This window comes from Chrysochloris asiatica, unplaced genomic scaffold (genome assembly GCF_000296735.1).
Source record: "Chrysochloris asiatica unplaced genomic scaffold, ChrAsi1.0 scaffold00112, whole genome shotgun sequence".
Lineage (NCBI taxonomy): Eukaryota > Metazoa > Chordata > Mammalia > Afrosoricida > Chrysochloridae > Chrysochloris > Chrysochloris asiatica.
This window is the reverse complement of record NW_006408630.1, coordinates 3,242,995-3,258,061: the sequence shown is the minus strand read 5'-3', so window position 1 is coordinate 3,258,061 and position 15,067 is coordinate 3,242,995. Positions and strand designations below refer to the sequence as shown.

At 35.7% G+C, this 15,067-nt stretch overlaps 1 protein-coding gene across 1 annotated transcript in view; it reads right to left on the bottom strand.

Annotated features, from left to right (window-relative positions):
• Positions 1 to 5,257: 5,257 nt before the first annotated feature.
• Positions 5,258 to 15,067, bottom strand: part of GUCY1A3 (guanylate cyclase 1, soluble, alpha 3) — a 48,639-nt gene continuing 38,829 nt past the window's right edge. The window contains exon 8 of the mRNA XM_006867906.1: positions 5,258 to 5,849. Coding sequence (XP_006867968.1) covers positions 5,648 to 5,849 — 202 coding nt within the window. The 3' untranslated portion in view covers positions 5,258 to 5,647. The remainder of the gene's footprint in view (positions 5,850 to 15,067) is intronic.

Sequence of the window (15,067 nt, the reverse complement as noted above, 5' to 3'; positions counted from 1 at the left end):
TAACTAATAATAACATTATTAATAATCACTGATGATAACATTTAGAGCCCTGATGTGGTGGTGTAGGATAAGCACTGGACTGCTGACAACAAGGTTTGTGGCTCACCCCACCAGCCTCTCCTTGGTAACCCTATACAGTGCTATAATGACTCAGACCACATTCGCTGGCACTTAATAACATCAATAACATTGTAAAGCTTGACATATATAATTTCTTTCATTACTTATGTTTGCATGGTCTTTCTGTTCAGTATCTTCACTCCCAACTAATCTCTAGCAACTGACAAATCGGAATATACTATGCGCTTCCAAGACCCCATTTCTTAGTGTGTTCTACTTCACTTGTAGGGACCATATCCTTCCCATTTTACTTAATGAACTCCTTGCATCTAAAAGACTTCTCCAAGCACTGAATTCCCAATTTTGTGTTCCCACTTACAGAAACCTTGCAATTGTTCACCTTACATATTCATTTTTTTTTTTTTCTAGACAGAATGAGTCATAGTTTATCTTTGAATTTCAAAACATTGCCCAAGGTACATAGTTGTTGTTGTTAAGTGCCATTAAGTCTGTTCTGACTCATAGGGTTTCCAAGGAGTAGCCGGTGGATTTGAACTGCAGACTTTATGGTTCGCAGCCCAGAGCTGTTCCTACAGTACCAATGCTTGATGGATGAATAAATGAAAGGGATAAATTAATCTAATAGTGTTTAGAGTCACACTATGTATTTTCTTATGAGATCTACATGGGAATAGAGATGGTAAGGTAAAATGGGAGGAAACATTTAATTTTACATTTTCCTTTGCTTCTTGACACAAAACTATTTAGGTAACTTTAATATAACTCTGCACTTTCTTGATAAACATGTTTGAATAGCTAAGTTAATTTATGCATCGAATCAAAGAAACAAGGAGCCATACACATAAACAATAAAATCTTAACAGAAGGGATTCTCAGGAGAAACAAGCTGATCAGCAGCTGGGAGCATGCTCCCTATTATTTTTTTGGGGTAGTTAAACTGGTAAGAAGACTCAGTATCCTAAGTCTCCATCTCTGTTTATTCTTTTTTCCATCCTCAATTCTCCTAAATTCAGAGCTCTCAGTTTGATCTTTTACTTCCTTTGAGAATTTATCCTCTAGGATCTCTTCCCTTGATACCATCAGTTGTCAGGATCTTAAAGTGTCTTTATAGCCTCTGCCCTCAGAAAGCAATGAGAAAAGGAATCCCTTATTATTTTTAGCATTCAATTTGTGAACTTTGGTTGTATGTATCAAGGAAATGGCATATGCTTATATTGCTTAGGCTCCACAGGTTGGTTGGTTGGTAGGTGGTGTGCCTTGGGGTTGGTTCAGACTCATAGAGACCCTGTACAGGGTTCCCGAGGCTGTAAATCTTTATGGGAGGACAAAGCCTCAGGTTTGTACTGTGGAGTGAGTGGTAGTTTCGAATGGCTGACCTTGAAGTTAGCAGCCCAACTCATAACCACTGTGTTACCAGGGTTCCTTGGCGCCATAGAAGTAATTCCATAATTAATGAACTTTCACAGGCTGGACTGGGGAAGATATCACAGATGAGTTCATAGATAAAATCTCAAAATTTTAGAAAAATTGCAGAAATACTACAAGGAACTTCCATATTACTTGATGTATTTACATTTTACTCCAGTTGCACACACACACACACGCACACACACAATACTTTTAAAACACAGATTAATTTCAAATTAGGGTCTGCTTCAATATTTGTCAAAGATGACATTGTATTTATGCTATTTCATTTTCTTTAATTTCTATTATTTTTCTCTGTAAGAATTCAGTGGCAGAAAGAAAATACATATACATCTTCATTTTCTTTGTAAGTACTTTTATTAATATCATATAATTGTGACATTGTTTTCTCAAGATCTGCGATGCTCCCCAACAATAGTATATTTAATGAAACAAATTCACTTTTTTCAGGACATTGGGGTAACATTTAGTATATAGTACTCCATGAAATATAAGGAATAAAGAGCTCTAGTGGTACAACAGGTAAGCACTCAGCTTCTAATCAAAATGTTGACTCTGTGTGAGAAAGACCTCGTGATCTGCTCCCACTGAGATTACAATCTAAAAACCTCCACGGGGCAGCTCTCCTCTGTTACGTGTGGTCACTATGAGTTAGAAATGACTTAACACTCCACCCACCAACCACCACATTTGGAATATAGGATGCCAATCAAAACTAATGTTCTATTCCTGGGCTCACCATGAGCTAGTTTGGAGATTAGTAGAGACAGCTAAAGAACCTTTAAACAGTGATTTTTCAGAACTCTAAATAAGAATTTTGTGTATCTATAATTCTGCTGATACTGATTTTAAAACTATACTGGTCAACTTATCCTTGCTCTGAAGTTAAGCTTTTTAAAAAATTTCATCTTTATCACAAACAAAACTCTGTAGGATTTAGTTTGCCACCGAAATTAAGACTGACAGCATTAAAAGTAAAAATTCAATTGTCAGAAAAGTACTTAGAAATTTCCATAATGATATTACCATAGCCTCTTCTTCGTCAATATTAGCAATCACTCAAAAAAGCCTGAGATATTTTGACTAGAACAAAAATTCACAGATGTGTTTCTCAATTCCACCAAAATGGGATGATTTTTAATATAAACACACACTGAAGAATTCAGCACAAATATGTAAAAAAGGGTATTAGCAGAAGATCTTAGATTTTGTTAGCCTAGATTTTCTTATTGGAACTTTGTGTGGCTTAGCAAGACAATGGAGGCTTTCTACAGAAGTAGTTCCAAATTACTGAAGACTGGGTGCTATGGATTGAAGTATGTCTAGAAAAACAGATATTGAAGTCTTAATTCTTGTACTGTGAATGTGATCTTGTTTGGAAATGGATTTTTCTTTGAAAATGTTATCAGTTAAAGAAATCATGCCAGAGTAGGATGGAAATGATGTCTTCTGAGTGGTATCTTGTAAAAGGAGAGAACAGACACAGAAGCAGAATTCACATTTAGAAAATATCAAGTGAAGATGCACCTACAAACCAAGGAACTCCAGGAACTGCCTGGGGATTAAAGGGACTGGAAGAGACAGATAGTGTCTTTGCCTGTAAACCAGAGAGGGCATGGGTGGCCCTGCTGAGGCCCAGCATACAGTCTTGTTGCCTTCAGAACTGTAGGACAATACATTTCTCCTTCGTTAGAGCCACTAATTTTTTAGCATTTTGTTGTACCAGCCCTAGAAAATTGTGCTTGTGAATGTTTTACTATGTACTTTATGATAGGTTGCTGGATGCTTCTGGTTAAATTAAATTAGAAAGATATCACTTCTACTGTTAATTTATAAACTCTCATTATTTGACACTTCAAATTTATGACAATAGTAAAAACCTGCATTCTGACTCTTTTCTGCGCTAATGACATTCATCGGCAGTAACAAAACCAAGGTGTAAGGCAAAGTTAACGCTGGCCACAATGGTTAAAGCTATCTATCAATTTGGCTGGAGCATGACTCTCAGTGGTTTGACAGTTATGTAACCACAGTTTTGATGTAATTTGATAATTAAGTAATGATGCATATTGGCAGTTATCTAATGATGTGATTTGGCAGTTCTACAATTATGTTTTCATCCCCATTTTGTAATCTGATGTGGCCATCCTCCACTTTTGCATAATGCTGATTTTCACCTAACAATCTTGTCTTCGGAACCTAGTCATGCCAGTTAAGTTGATCTGTTGTATTGCATTTTAACATAGGTTATACAACCAAAAGCCCATTGCCATCGAGACTTTCACTCATTGTGATCCTGTATAGGTTTCTGAGGCTGTAAACCTTTACAGGAACAGAAAGCCTCATTTTTTTTTTTCCTGTGGAGCAGATGGTGGGTTTGAACTGCTGACCATGCAGTTAGTAATCCAGTGATTATCCTACAGCGCAGGACTCTTTAATGAAAAATTAATTGCCATCAAGTCAATTCTGACTCATAGAGATCCTATAGAACAGAGTAAAAGTGTCTTACAGTGTTTTCAAGGCTATAAATCTATACAGAAGCTGATTTCCACATCTTTCTCCTGAGGAGAAGCTGGTGAATTTCAACCGCTGACCTTTGTGTTAGCAGCCAAACTCTTCAAGTACGGCACCTTAAATCAAACCTTACATCAGAGCTCCTTAAAATAAGCCATACTTCTCTTTTAACCTCAATAATTTGTTCCTATCATTAAAATGAATTATTATGAATTAAATTGCTAGTATGAATTAAAATAGTCTTTCCAAACCCAAACCAAATAATTTCTTATTTTCTGTGGCACCTCTTCTATTTCCATTTAGTCTCTTATCCTTTTCCATTATAGAATTTAAGTCCTGATTTTCTATAATTTTGTTCTCAGACATCTCCTATAATTAGGAGTTTATAGGACAATTTACCTACATGCTCTGGGCAGCAAGCTATTTATGTTCCTACTGATCTCTGGGTCAACGACATAAATCTCTAACACTAATCCACTAACCTGAAACTATAAATATCTAATCTAATCTGTTAATTTTCCTCATTTCAGTAAAAGTAAATCAAATTTAGAAAATTGTATCCTAAAATACATTATTCTATTAAAATAAAGTGAATGTCATAACATTAAAAGGAAAGAAATATATAGTGGTCATTAAACTACATTTCAAATTACTGGTTAGAATTTGTAACTGGAAGTTTGAAGGTAAGAAATTATGTATGGGTGTGTATTCTTTGTCCTATTCCAACTAATAATACCATGTAAGATAGAGTAGAACTGCCCTGTAGGATTTCTAAGGCTGCAAATCTTTATGAAAGCAGACTATTGCATTTTCTTCCATGGAGCAGCTGGTGAATTTGAACTGCTGACCTTTGGAATAATCATTTGTGCACTTAATGACTGTTTGACCAGGGCTCCTAAAACAGCTTTTACCATGTGTAAAATTTGAAAAGATAATGAATATCAAGTGAAAGAAATATTTATTGTCATACATATTATGTTATGGAAAATCTTTGTAACTTTAAGAACTAAAAATAATCATTGATATTTACAGAAGATCTATTTCATATTTATACTGAATCTGACTCATAACTGCTTATTTTCTAAAAGAAAAAAAGAAAAGATAATAACATATCAGTCTACTTTGCTGTAAATGCTAACAGATATAATGACAAAACATAATAATAAAATGCAGAGCTGAAATAAATGACTGTATTAAAGACTATATTTTCTATTCAAAAAGCTTTTTTAAGGCAACACTATCACAAGCATATTTTAGTAACCATGGCATTCCACCAGGGCACAAGACTGCAAGCAACTCCATTACTTCTTATAGTTCACTACAATGACCAGATATATGTACAGCGTGTTCAATTCTGAGTACAGGTAGTGATTGTTATATAACAGAATTTGCCTCAAAGAGTAAATTGTTGAGACATTTTTGTTGTTTTTAACAGCAGAGATAAAATACTGAGTGAATACATTTTTTTGTCATATTAAAGTGGGAGAAAACATAGATCATGACTTAAGTTCTCGATCATTTGGTACTGCTTTTTAGCCATCTGCAATGTCAAAGTGCTTTCCAAGTTTCCAGACATCCTCAAAAGAGTCAAACGCCCAGGACTTACTATCAGGTATACATTTCATTAATCTATTCCTGATGCTTTGCCTAAAAAGTTAGCATTGCCATCCTCAACATCTCTCTTTTGGAACCATGGTTTTGAATTTGTTCCTTGTAGATACGCATCAAGAAAATGACAGATTCCAGGAATTTCAATGGGGAAGTTTTGAGGAAGCTCCTCCCTTGAGCGAGGGGTAAACACAAAACCAGGATAGTCTTTGAGTAATCTGGAAAGATAAGAATAAAACTATTAAAACTTAATACTAACATAAAAGTCAGTGTACTCAAAAGAAGAAGACAGCATAACTTAAATGAATATTGACAAGCATATTAATAAACCAGGCATCATATTAGCCCTCTATTTACTATCTTAGAGTTGCAATATTTTTCTTCATAATCAGTTCTACCAGATTCTATTATTTGCTACTTAATGCTTGTCTATTATGCTAAAACCTTATTGAATCCCAGATCCACTAATTAAGTTACTGGGTCCTTTTCCTTTTTGCTTTCCTTGCTTTCTGTCAAATGCAAACTTAATGAATATTTTTCCTCTTCTATTATCCAGACTATGGGTGAAAAAGATTGAACAGTTCTGGGCTCTAAACCAACTTCCACAAAAAGTCATTTATCATAAGTGCTCAAGCACAGCCTGGCTTTCTACTCACCAGTCTGTGACATCATATGTAAATAAAATAGAATGGTGATGCTGAATTAAATTTTGGTTCTGTGATACATTGTTTTCATATATTGGAGAAATCACTTGAATTGAAATCTATGAGCCAAAAAATGATTAATTTTGCATAGACTATTTCCTAATTTTTGTCAGTTTATCAATTTGCAACATATTCAAAATAATGAAAACAATGCCTTAGTCATGAATTCATAAATATTTTTTAGTGTCCATTATTATAAGAGACTCCTGTTATGGCCCTAGAGGGTTGCTATGAGTCAGAATTGACTCAACGGCACTGGCATTTAACAACAACAACAACAATGTTTATAAGGAGTCCTGGTGTTATGCTGCAAGAAAGGATAAGCACTGGACTGCTAATCACAAGGTCAGAGGTTCAGACTACCAACTGCTCCTTGGAAAACCCTAAACAGGGTCACTATATCCGCTAAGTTATTAAGTGCCATCAAGTCAGTTTTGACTCATAGTGACCCTGTATACGGTTTCTGAGGAGCAGCTAGTGAGTTTGAACCACTGGCCTTGAGGTTCAAACCAACCTTGAGGTGGAGTGCTTATCCTACAGTGACACACCAGGACTCCATAGTCAGTATAGATGGCACTTAACAACAGACACACTAATTATTTATAATAAGACAGTATCTTTGGTGATATATAATGAAAAGTTGTGGAATTCTATAGTATCAAAAGTATAAACTTGAAAGTCTGAAAACCTAGGTTTGAAATGCAGTAATGGTATAAATTTTCCAGTCTTTAAGCTGGGGATAACAATAGTCTATATCCCTGAATATTTCTGTGAGGACTATATAAATGTATTAAATAAAATTAATTCAGTTTTTATATCACATCCTTCATCATACTTCTAGTAATTACTAAGTCTGAGAAGATCAGGTTTTGTAGAAACTTTCATACACTATTGGTGGAACTAGTAAAACCAATTCAGATAATATTACTAGTAAAACTGAAAAGGGGAGTATCCTATGAATTGGGAAACTACTTTCAAGTATGCAGTCTAGAGACATCTGTATGAAATATTTATCAAAACATTTCTTGTAATAATGAAAAACTAAACATAAAATCTGGCTTATTCATATATCAGAATACTTATTGTGTACACATGTAATGATGCTCTGGATGTGACCCATACTGGCTGGTCAGAGTCAGCTGTCAAATACTTAGGAATTGTACAAGCCAGTTCAAGGTCAGTGGTCTGAAACAGGCCGTGATGGGAATGTTGTTGCTGTTAAGTGCCATCGAGTCAGTTCTGACTCACAACAACTATATATTGGATTTCCAAGAAGAGACTGATGAGTTTGAATTGCTGGCCTTTTGGTTAGCAGTGCAGTGCTTATCTTACAGTGCCACACCAGGATTCCTTGATAGGAATACTGTTGTTGTTGCTGTTAAGTGCCATTAAGTCAGCTCCAACTTATCATGACCCTATATAGCGTTTCCAAGGAGTGGTTGATAAGTATGAACTGCCAACCTTATGGTTCAAACTGATCTTGTAGTTCAGTGCTTTATCCCACAGTGCCACACCTGGACTCATACTAGGGAGACTCAAATTGTTCATGGAAAATTTCCATTATATTCTACTTCTATTTGCATTCATACTATTATTTTTGTTGTTAAGTGCTGTTGAGACAGTTCCTACTCTCAGTGACCCTGTATAGGGTTTCCAAGGAGCGACTGAAGAATTTGAACCACTGACTTCATACCTCAAACTGACCTTGCAGTCCGGTGCATTATCCTGCAATGCTGTGGTCAGCAATCCCTCTCCCTCTTCCCAAGCTGCTTAGAAGTATATGACTACATTGCTTGCCATTTGCTGCCATCAGGCCAGTAAAGCTCATGTTGTCCTCATGTCTTCCTAAATAAAACACTGCCTGGTTCTTAACCATCTACATGATGCACTGCAGGTGGAGTCACTGTTAGCTCTAGGGTTTTCAATGGCTGGTTTTCATAAGGTAGATCACTAGGCCATTCTTCCTAGTTTTTACCATGTGGAAGCTAGCTGAAACCTGTGCAGCATCCCAGCAACAGGCAAGCTTCCACTGGCAGATGGGTGGTCATTGTGCATGAGGTGCACCACGTGGAAGATATAGTTCTACCACTGAATCACAACTGCCTTCATATACTGCCACCTGTGTTGTTGTTAAACGCTGAATCATAACAACCCTATATAGAGTTTCTGAGAAATGGCTGGCTGATGGGTTTGAAACACAGACCTTTTGGTTAGCATGTTAGTACTTATCCTACAGTGCTGCACCAGGATTCCACTACTTTAGTAATGTTGTTGTTAAGTGCCACGTTGGCACATTTCATTGTAATACTTTATTTTGTCTTCTCAATCTGTTCTTAGAAATTTTCTGTTCATCTCTTTCACTTCATCAATTCTTTCATTTGCTTTAGCTACTCTACATTCAAGAACAAGTTTCAGAATTTCTTCTGACATCCACTCTGATCTTGTTGTTAAGTGTCGTTGCATTAGTTCCAACTCATAGCGACCCAGTATAGGGTTTCCAAGGAGCGACTGGTGAGTTTGAACCACCAACCTTGTAGTTCAAACCGACTTTGTGGTCCAGTGTGGTGTTATCCCACAGTGCCACACAATAGCGAAAATAAATTAATCAATTATTTATATGACTTATTAATGAAGACATCTCAAAAAGACAAAATTGAATAGATTAAACATTAGTTGTAAAAGGATATGTATTCATTGATTGGGGACTATTTTTCTCTGGCTTTTTTTTTTTTCCCCCAACTGAAGGGACCTAAATTTAGAATTACACTTCTAGTCTCTTCTGGCAAAATTTCTTCACAATAAGCAAAAGTGGTACAGCTATATGTCTTACTGGTGAGTTTGGGAGAAGATGCTGAGCATGTTTTATTTAATACCTTCCTGCCTCTCTCTTCAGGAGTCAGACTGTCTACAGGCAACCTGCTATTCTCAGCTGCCCCTACAAACTTAAAGGGAATCAAGTTCACTCATGTCAGAATGGGGAGACGAAGAGATTTTGGTCGATCTGTGACATTTTATTTCTTTTACAAAACAAGAAACTGAAGCAAATATGGCTAAATGTTTGCTTCATGCACTTCTGTATGTTGAAATATTTAATAACTAAATGTAAAAGTCTATAAATGATAAATAAAAAAGAGATAAAACTGTCAGTTATTAATAAAAATTTGATAAAACTATGTCATTTAGAAAATTAAATCTTTTCAGTTTACCCCAACCTAACATTTATTAATTGTTGTTGTTGTTGTTATGTGCCGTGGAGTAGGTTCCGATTCAAACCCATTTTCTGCTCCCTGTACAAGGTCTCTGTAAGTCAGAACCATCTCAACAGCACTTAGCAACAAGATCACAAAGCGGATGTCAGAAAAATTCTGAAGCTTGTTCTTGAACATAGAGTGCCTAAAACAATGACAGAAATGATGAAGTAAAAGAGATGAACAGAAAGTTTCTAAGGGCAAACCGAGAAATCAAAATAAAGTACTACAATGAAATGTGCAAAGAGCTGAAGTTAGAAACCCAAAAGGAAGAACACACTCAGAAGTTCTCATGTTGAGAGAACTTGAAGAAGAAGAAGAAGAAAAAAGCTTCAACTTGCAATGTTGTAGATTTCTATGAGTAAAGTATTAAACAAAGCAGAAAACATCAAAAGATGATGGAAGGCATACGTAGACTATCTGTACCATAAAGAATTGGTCAATGTTCTGCCATTTTAAAAGGTAGCATATGATCAAAATCTGATGGTATCCAAAAAAGAAGTCCAAGTTGCACTGAATACATTAGTGGAAAACAAGGCTACAAGAATTGATGGTATACAAACAGGAATGTTTCTGGAAGTACTCATTAGTCTTTGTCAAGAAATTTATAAGACTACAGGATCAGCCTACTGGAAGAGATCCATATTTATACCTATTTCAAAGAAAGGTAACCCTACAGAATGATATTATCAAATAATATTATTAAGATCAAATAATATTATTAAGATATGCAAGTAAAATTTTTCTGAATTACATCAGAAAAAAAAAAAAAAAAAAGGTTGTAGCAGTATACCAACAGTAATCTACCAGAAATTCAAGCTGGACTCAGAAGATGACATGGGATGAGGGCTATCACTGTTGGTATCATATGGATCTTGACTCAAAGTAGAGAATACCAGAAAGATGTTTACTTGTGCTTTATTGACTATGGAAAGGCATTCAACTGTGTGAAACTGTTGATAATATTGTAAAGAACGGAAATGCCAGAAAACTTCATGAGAAACCTGTACACTGACCAAAAGGTAGTTGTTTAAACAAAAGAAGAGGATACTGAGTGGTTGAAAATTAGAAAAGTTCTGCATCAGGGATGCATTCTTTCACCATGCTTATTTAATCTGTATGCTGAGTAAATAACCTGAGAATCAGAAGGACTATTTGAAGAAGGACATGGCATCAGGCTTGCAGAAAGTCTCATTAACAATCTGCAATATACACAAGACAACATTGCTTGCTGAAAATGAAGAGGACTTGAAGCACTTACTGATGAAGACTACTGTATGGATCACTACTCAATGTACAGAAAACAAAACTCACAACTGGATCACCATGATAAGGAGAAAATATTGAAATTGTCAAGTATTTCGGATCCACAACCCATACTTATAGAAGCAGCAGTCAAGAAATCAAATGGTGTATTAAGGCATTGGGCACATCTAATGCAAAATAACCTCTTTAAAATGTGAAAGAACAAATATGTCACCTTGAGAACTAAGGTACACCTGACCCAAGTCATAGTATTTTCAATCACCTCATATGCGTGTGAAAACTATACAGGGAATAAGGAAGACTGGAGAAGAAGTGGTTTACTTGAATTACAGTGTTAATGAAGAATATTGAAAGTCTTATGGAGTGCCAGAAGAACAGACTAGTCTGTCTTGGAGGAAGTACAATCAGAATGCACCTTAGAAGCACCTAATGTTTAAATTTACATAAAATAGTTAGCATTTACAAATGGCTTTAAATATGTATCATTTGAAAGTCAAGTAGCATTTGGGACTCGAAAAGATGATTTCTTAATACAAACTCTGTTTTTCTAAAGAAGCTTACAAAAATGACATGGAGTCAGAGTTGCTTAATATTAACTTTTAAAAAATGAACAGGATTTGTAAGAAAAACAGATTGGAAAAATCAAACTATTTGGAGGGAATCTTGTTGACATTAATATCCAAGAAAGGGACTAACAGTGCAGATGTCCTCATAGTTCTTCTTGACCATTTCCCCCAAACTGCTGCATCAAATCTATTTTCTGTAGTTATTGTTATTAGGTGTCGTTGAGTTGGTTTTGACTCATAGTGATCCTATGCACAAAAGAATTCTCACAATTGTTATGTCTGAGCTCACTGGTGCAGGCCCTGTGCCAATCCATCTCATTTATCATCTTCCTTTCTTCTGTTGATCCTCTACTTTTTAACTAGTGTCCTTTTCCAGGACCTGGTCACACAGTGACATTTGTCCTTCTTGCTGTTGTTATTAAGTGTTGCCAAGTGATTCAATGCTCTTAGTGATTCTGTAAAGGGGTTTCAAGGAGAAGCTGCTGGGTTTGAACCACCAACCTAGCAATTAACAATCCAGTGCTTGTGCTATAGTACCACACCAAGATTTTCTCTTTATTCTATTTTTCCTTTCCCTTTATACAAATTTAAGTTCTGCTTCTCTATCATTGTGTTCTCAGACCTCTCCTGTAATGAAGATGTCTAAGTCTATTTACCCACATGCTGAGACATGCCCTCTTTGCCCTTACTGATTGCTGGGTTTTCCATAGAAATCTCTAACACTAATTCACTGACTTGAAGCTACAAATAATCTAATCTCTGTTAGTTTTCTCCAATTCAGTAAACAAAAAAAAAAAAAAAAAAAATTATTTCCGAAAATAAAATAGCTTATTTTCCTAATAATTTAAAGAAAGGTCATTATAATAAGCACTGAATTGAAGACCACAAGGTCCATGGTTCAAGCCTGCTGGCTGCTCGGTGGGAGAAAGATGAGAGACTGTCTGTTGTGTAAATTTAAAAATTTAAAAGCCTCAGAAGCCCTATACAGGGTCACTATGAGTCTGACCAAACTCTATGGCACTTAATAACAAAACTACTACATTCTAAATTACTGATTAAAATTTGGAACTGGAAATTTGAAACAAGAACTTTTTGCTTGGGTGTGTAAATTTTGTCCCAAATTTTCATCATCCCGCTTGACATCAAGCCAGTTGACTTGATGACAGTGGACTGGATTTTAGATTTTGATATGCCTTTAAGCTATCCTGGTGTGGCCCTGTAGGAAAGAGCAGTATTTCAGACTCATCAGTTCACCTTGGAAACCGATTCTTGTTGCTGTTAAGTGCCGTTGTGTCTGTGACCTATAGCAACCCTATGTAGAGTTTCCTAGGAGCGGCTGTTGAGCTTGAACCACCAAATTTGTGGTTCAAACTGACTTTGCAGTCCAGCGCATTAACCCATAGTGCCACATCTGGGCTTCCATATACGGAGTCACTATGGTCAGAACCAACAAAAAAGCACTTAACAACAACAATATAGAAGTAATGAAGCCGTAATAACAAACAGCATTTAAAAATGTAATAAGCCTTTCACTTTAAGTATTTATCTCTTGTCTAGATAAAGCATATTACTCATTGCATGCCCTTTAGATAAGCATATCTATTTTCTATGTATAAATAAGAAGAAAATTGATTACTCAGATTAATAAGATAAATAAGCAACAGGATATTTGCCTATAAAATGCAGAAATGACTTTAGAAAATTCACTGAAATTGAATAAAATAAATTGTCTTTTATCATTAATATATGTGCATATATATGAGAGGGTTTCAAACAGTTCACGAAAATCATGAAAATAAAAGATAAATTTTTTTCCACCAACAGGTGGAAGGCCCCTTGTATTTATACACAAATGTGAGGACAAAAAAATACACAACATGTTAATAGTTGCTATCTCTTGACAGTAAGATTATGACTTATTTTTATTATTTATTTTACAATTTTAAGATTTTTATAAATTTTCAAATGGGCATGTGTTGCTATTATAGTCAGGAAAGTATGTTATTATAAGAATAACCCATTTTGTGTCCATCCATGTGTTAAACTTTCATGTGCACGTTTAGTATTATTGCTAATATAGTGAATCCAAGGATTTAAGTTATGAGACTTTTCCTACTGCTGGAAAAATGAATATAAAAACCGCAAAATCCTCTGTTAGAAGAGCTGAGATCATGAATCATATTTTGGGAATGAACTAAATAATATCAATGCCTCCTTTAATGACTCCAGACTACCAGACTTTGAGATAGGGAACAAAATAAAATTTCTGAATAATTTTAGTTTTATACTGCTTAGGAAACAATCACCATAGAAGAGACAGAAAATAAGTGCTATAGGATAAGCACTGGACTTCTAACCACAAGGCCAGTGGTTCAACCCTAAGGGAGAAAAATTATGCTATCTGCTTCTGTAAAGAGTTACACTTTTAGAAACCCTGTATAACTTTGCTATGAGACAGAATCAACTTGACATCAGTGGGTCTTTGTATTCAGGTTTTTATTTTAAGGGTACATATGTAGTGCTGGTGAGGCACTGTTGGATAAGTACTAGACTTCGAACCATGAGTTTAGTGGTTCAAATCCAGCTGCTTCTCCTCAGAAACCCTGTACAGGGTCGCTATGTGTCAAAATTGACTTGATGACACTTAACAACAACAATGTAGGAGTCCTTGTGTGGCACTGTAGGATTAGCACTAGACCACAAAGTCATTTTGAACTGCAAGGTCAGTGGTTCAAACTCACCAGCCACTCCTTAAAACCGATTTAGGGTCACTGAGTCAGAACTGAGTTGACACCACTTAACAACATTGTAGGATAAGCACTAGGTAAGTTTGTACTACAAAGTGGCAGCAGTTCAAACCCACCAGCCCCTCCGTAGAGGATTTCAATGAGTAAGAATTGACTGGATGACACTTAACAACAACAACATACAAACAAAAACCAAAACAAAATCATTGCTGTTAAGTTAATTCCAAATCACAGCAACATTATAGGATAGAGTAGAACGTCTCCACAGGGTTTCTAAGGCTGTAAATCTTTAAGGAATCTGACTGCTACATCTTTCTCCATTCTGCAGAGCAGTTGGTAGGTTCAAACTGAGCTATTCATTAATAGTCAAGAGCTTTAATTACTGCAACATTGTTGTTGTTGTTGTGTGTCGTGGAGTTGGTTCCTACTCATAGCGACCCTGTACAGGGTTTCCTAGGCTGTAAATCTTTACGTCTTTCCCCTGCAGAAAAGCTGGTAGTTTTGAACTGCTGACCTTAAGGTTTGCAGCCTGTTTCGTAACCACTACGCTACCAGAGAGATCTCCTCATATACAAATAAGAACTCCTCAGTATGCATATATATTACATTACTGAACATTAAGAAACCAGCATTGCACATGAAAGATGACTCTGCCCTCGTTGGAAACATTCAGAGGAATCTTTATTATAACGTAAGAGTCAATTGCTAGAGTGATATGAATTATGGAAGTTATGTTTACACTATACTATAATCTATTACCTATGCAATAGAAGTTTTATAATTCATATGACTTGCTTTATTGTGATATATGCTTATTGTGGTGGTCTAGAATGGAACCTTCAATATCTACAAGATATACCTGTAGTCTGCTTGGTCAGACTGTTGGTGTTAAGTGCCATCAAGTC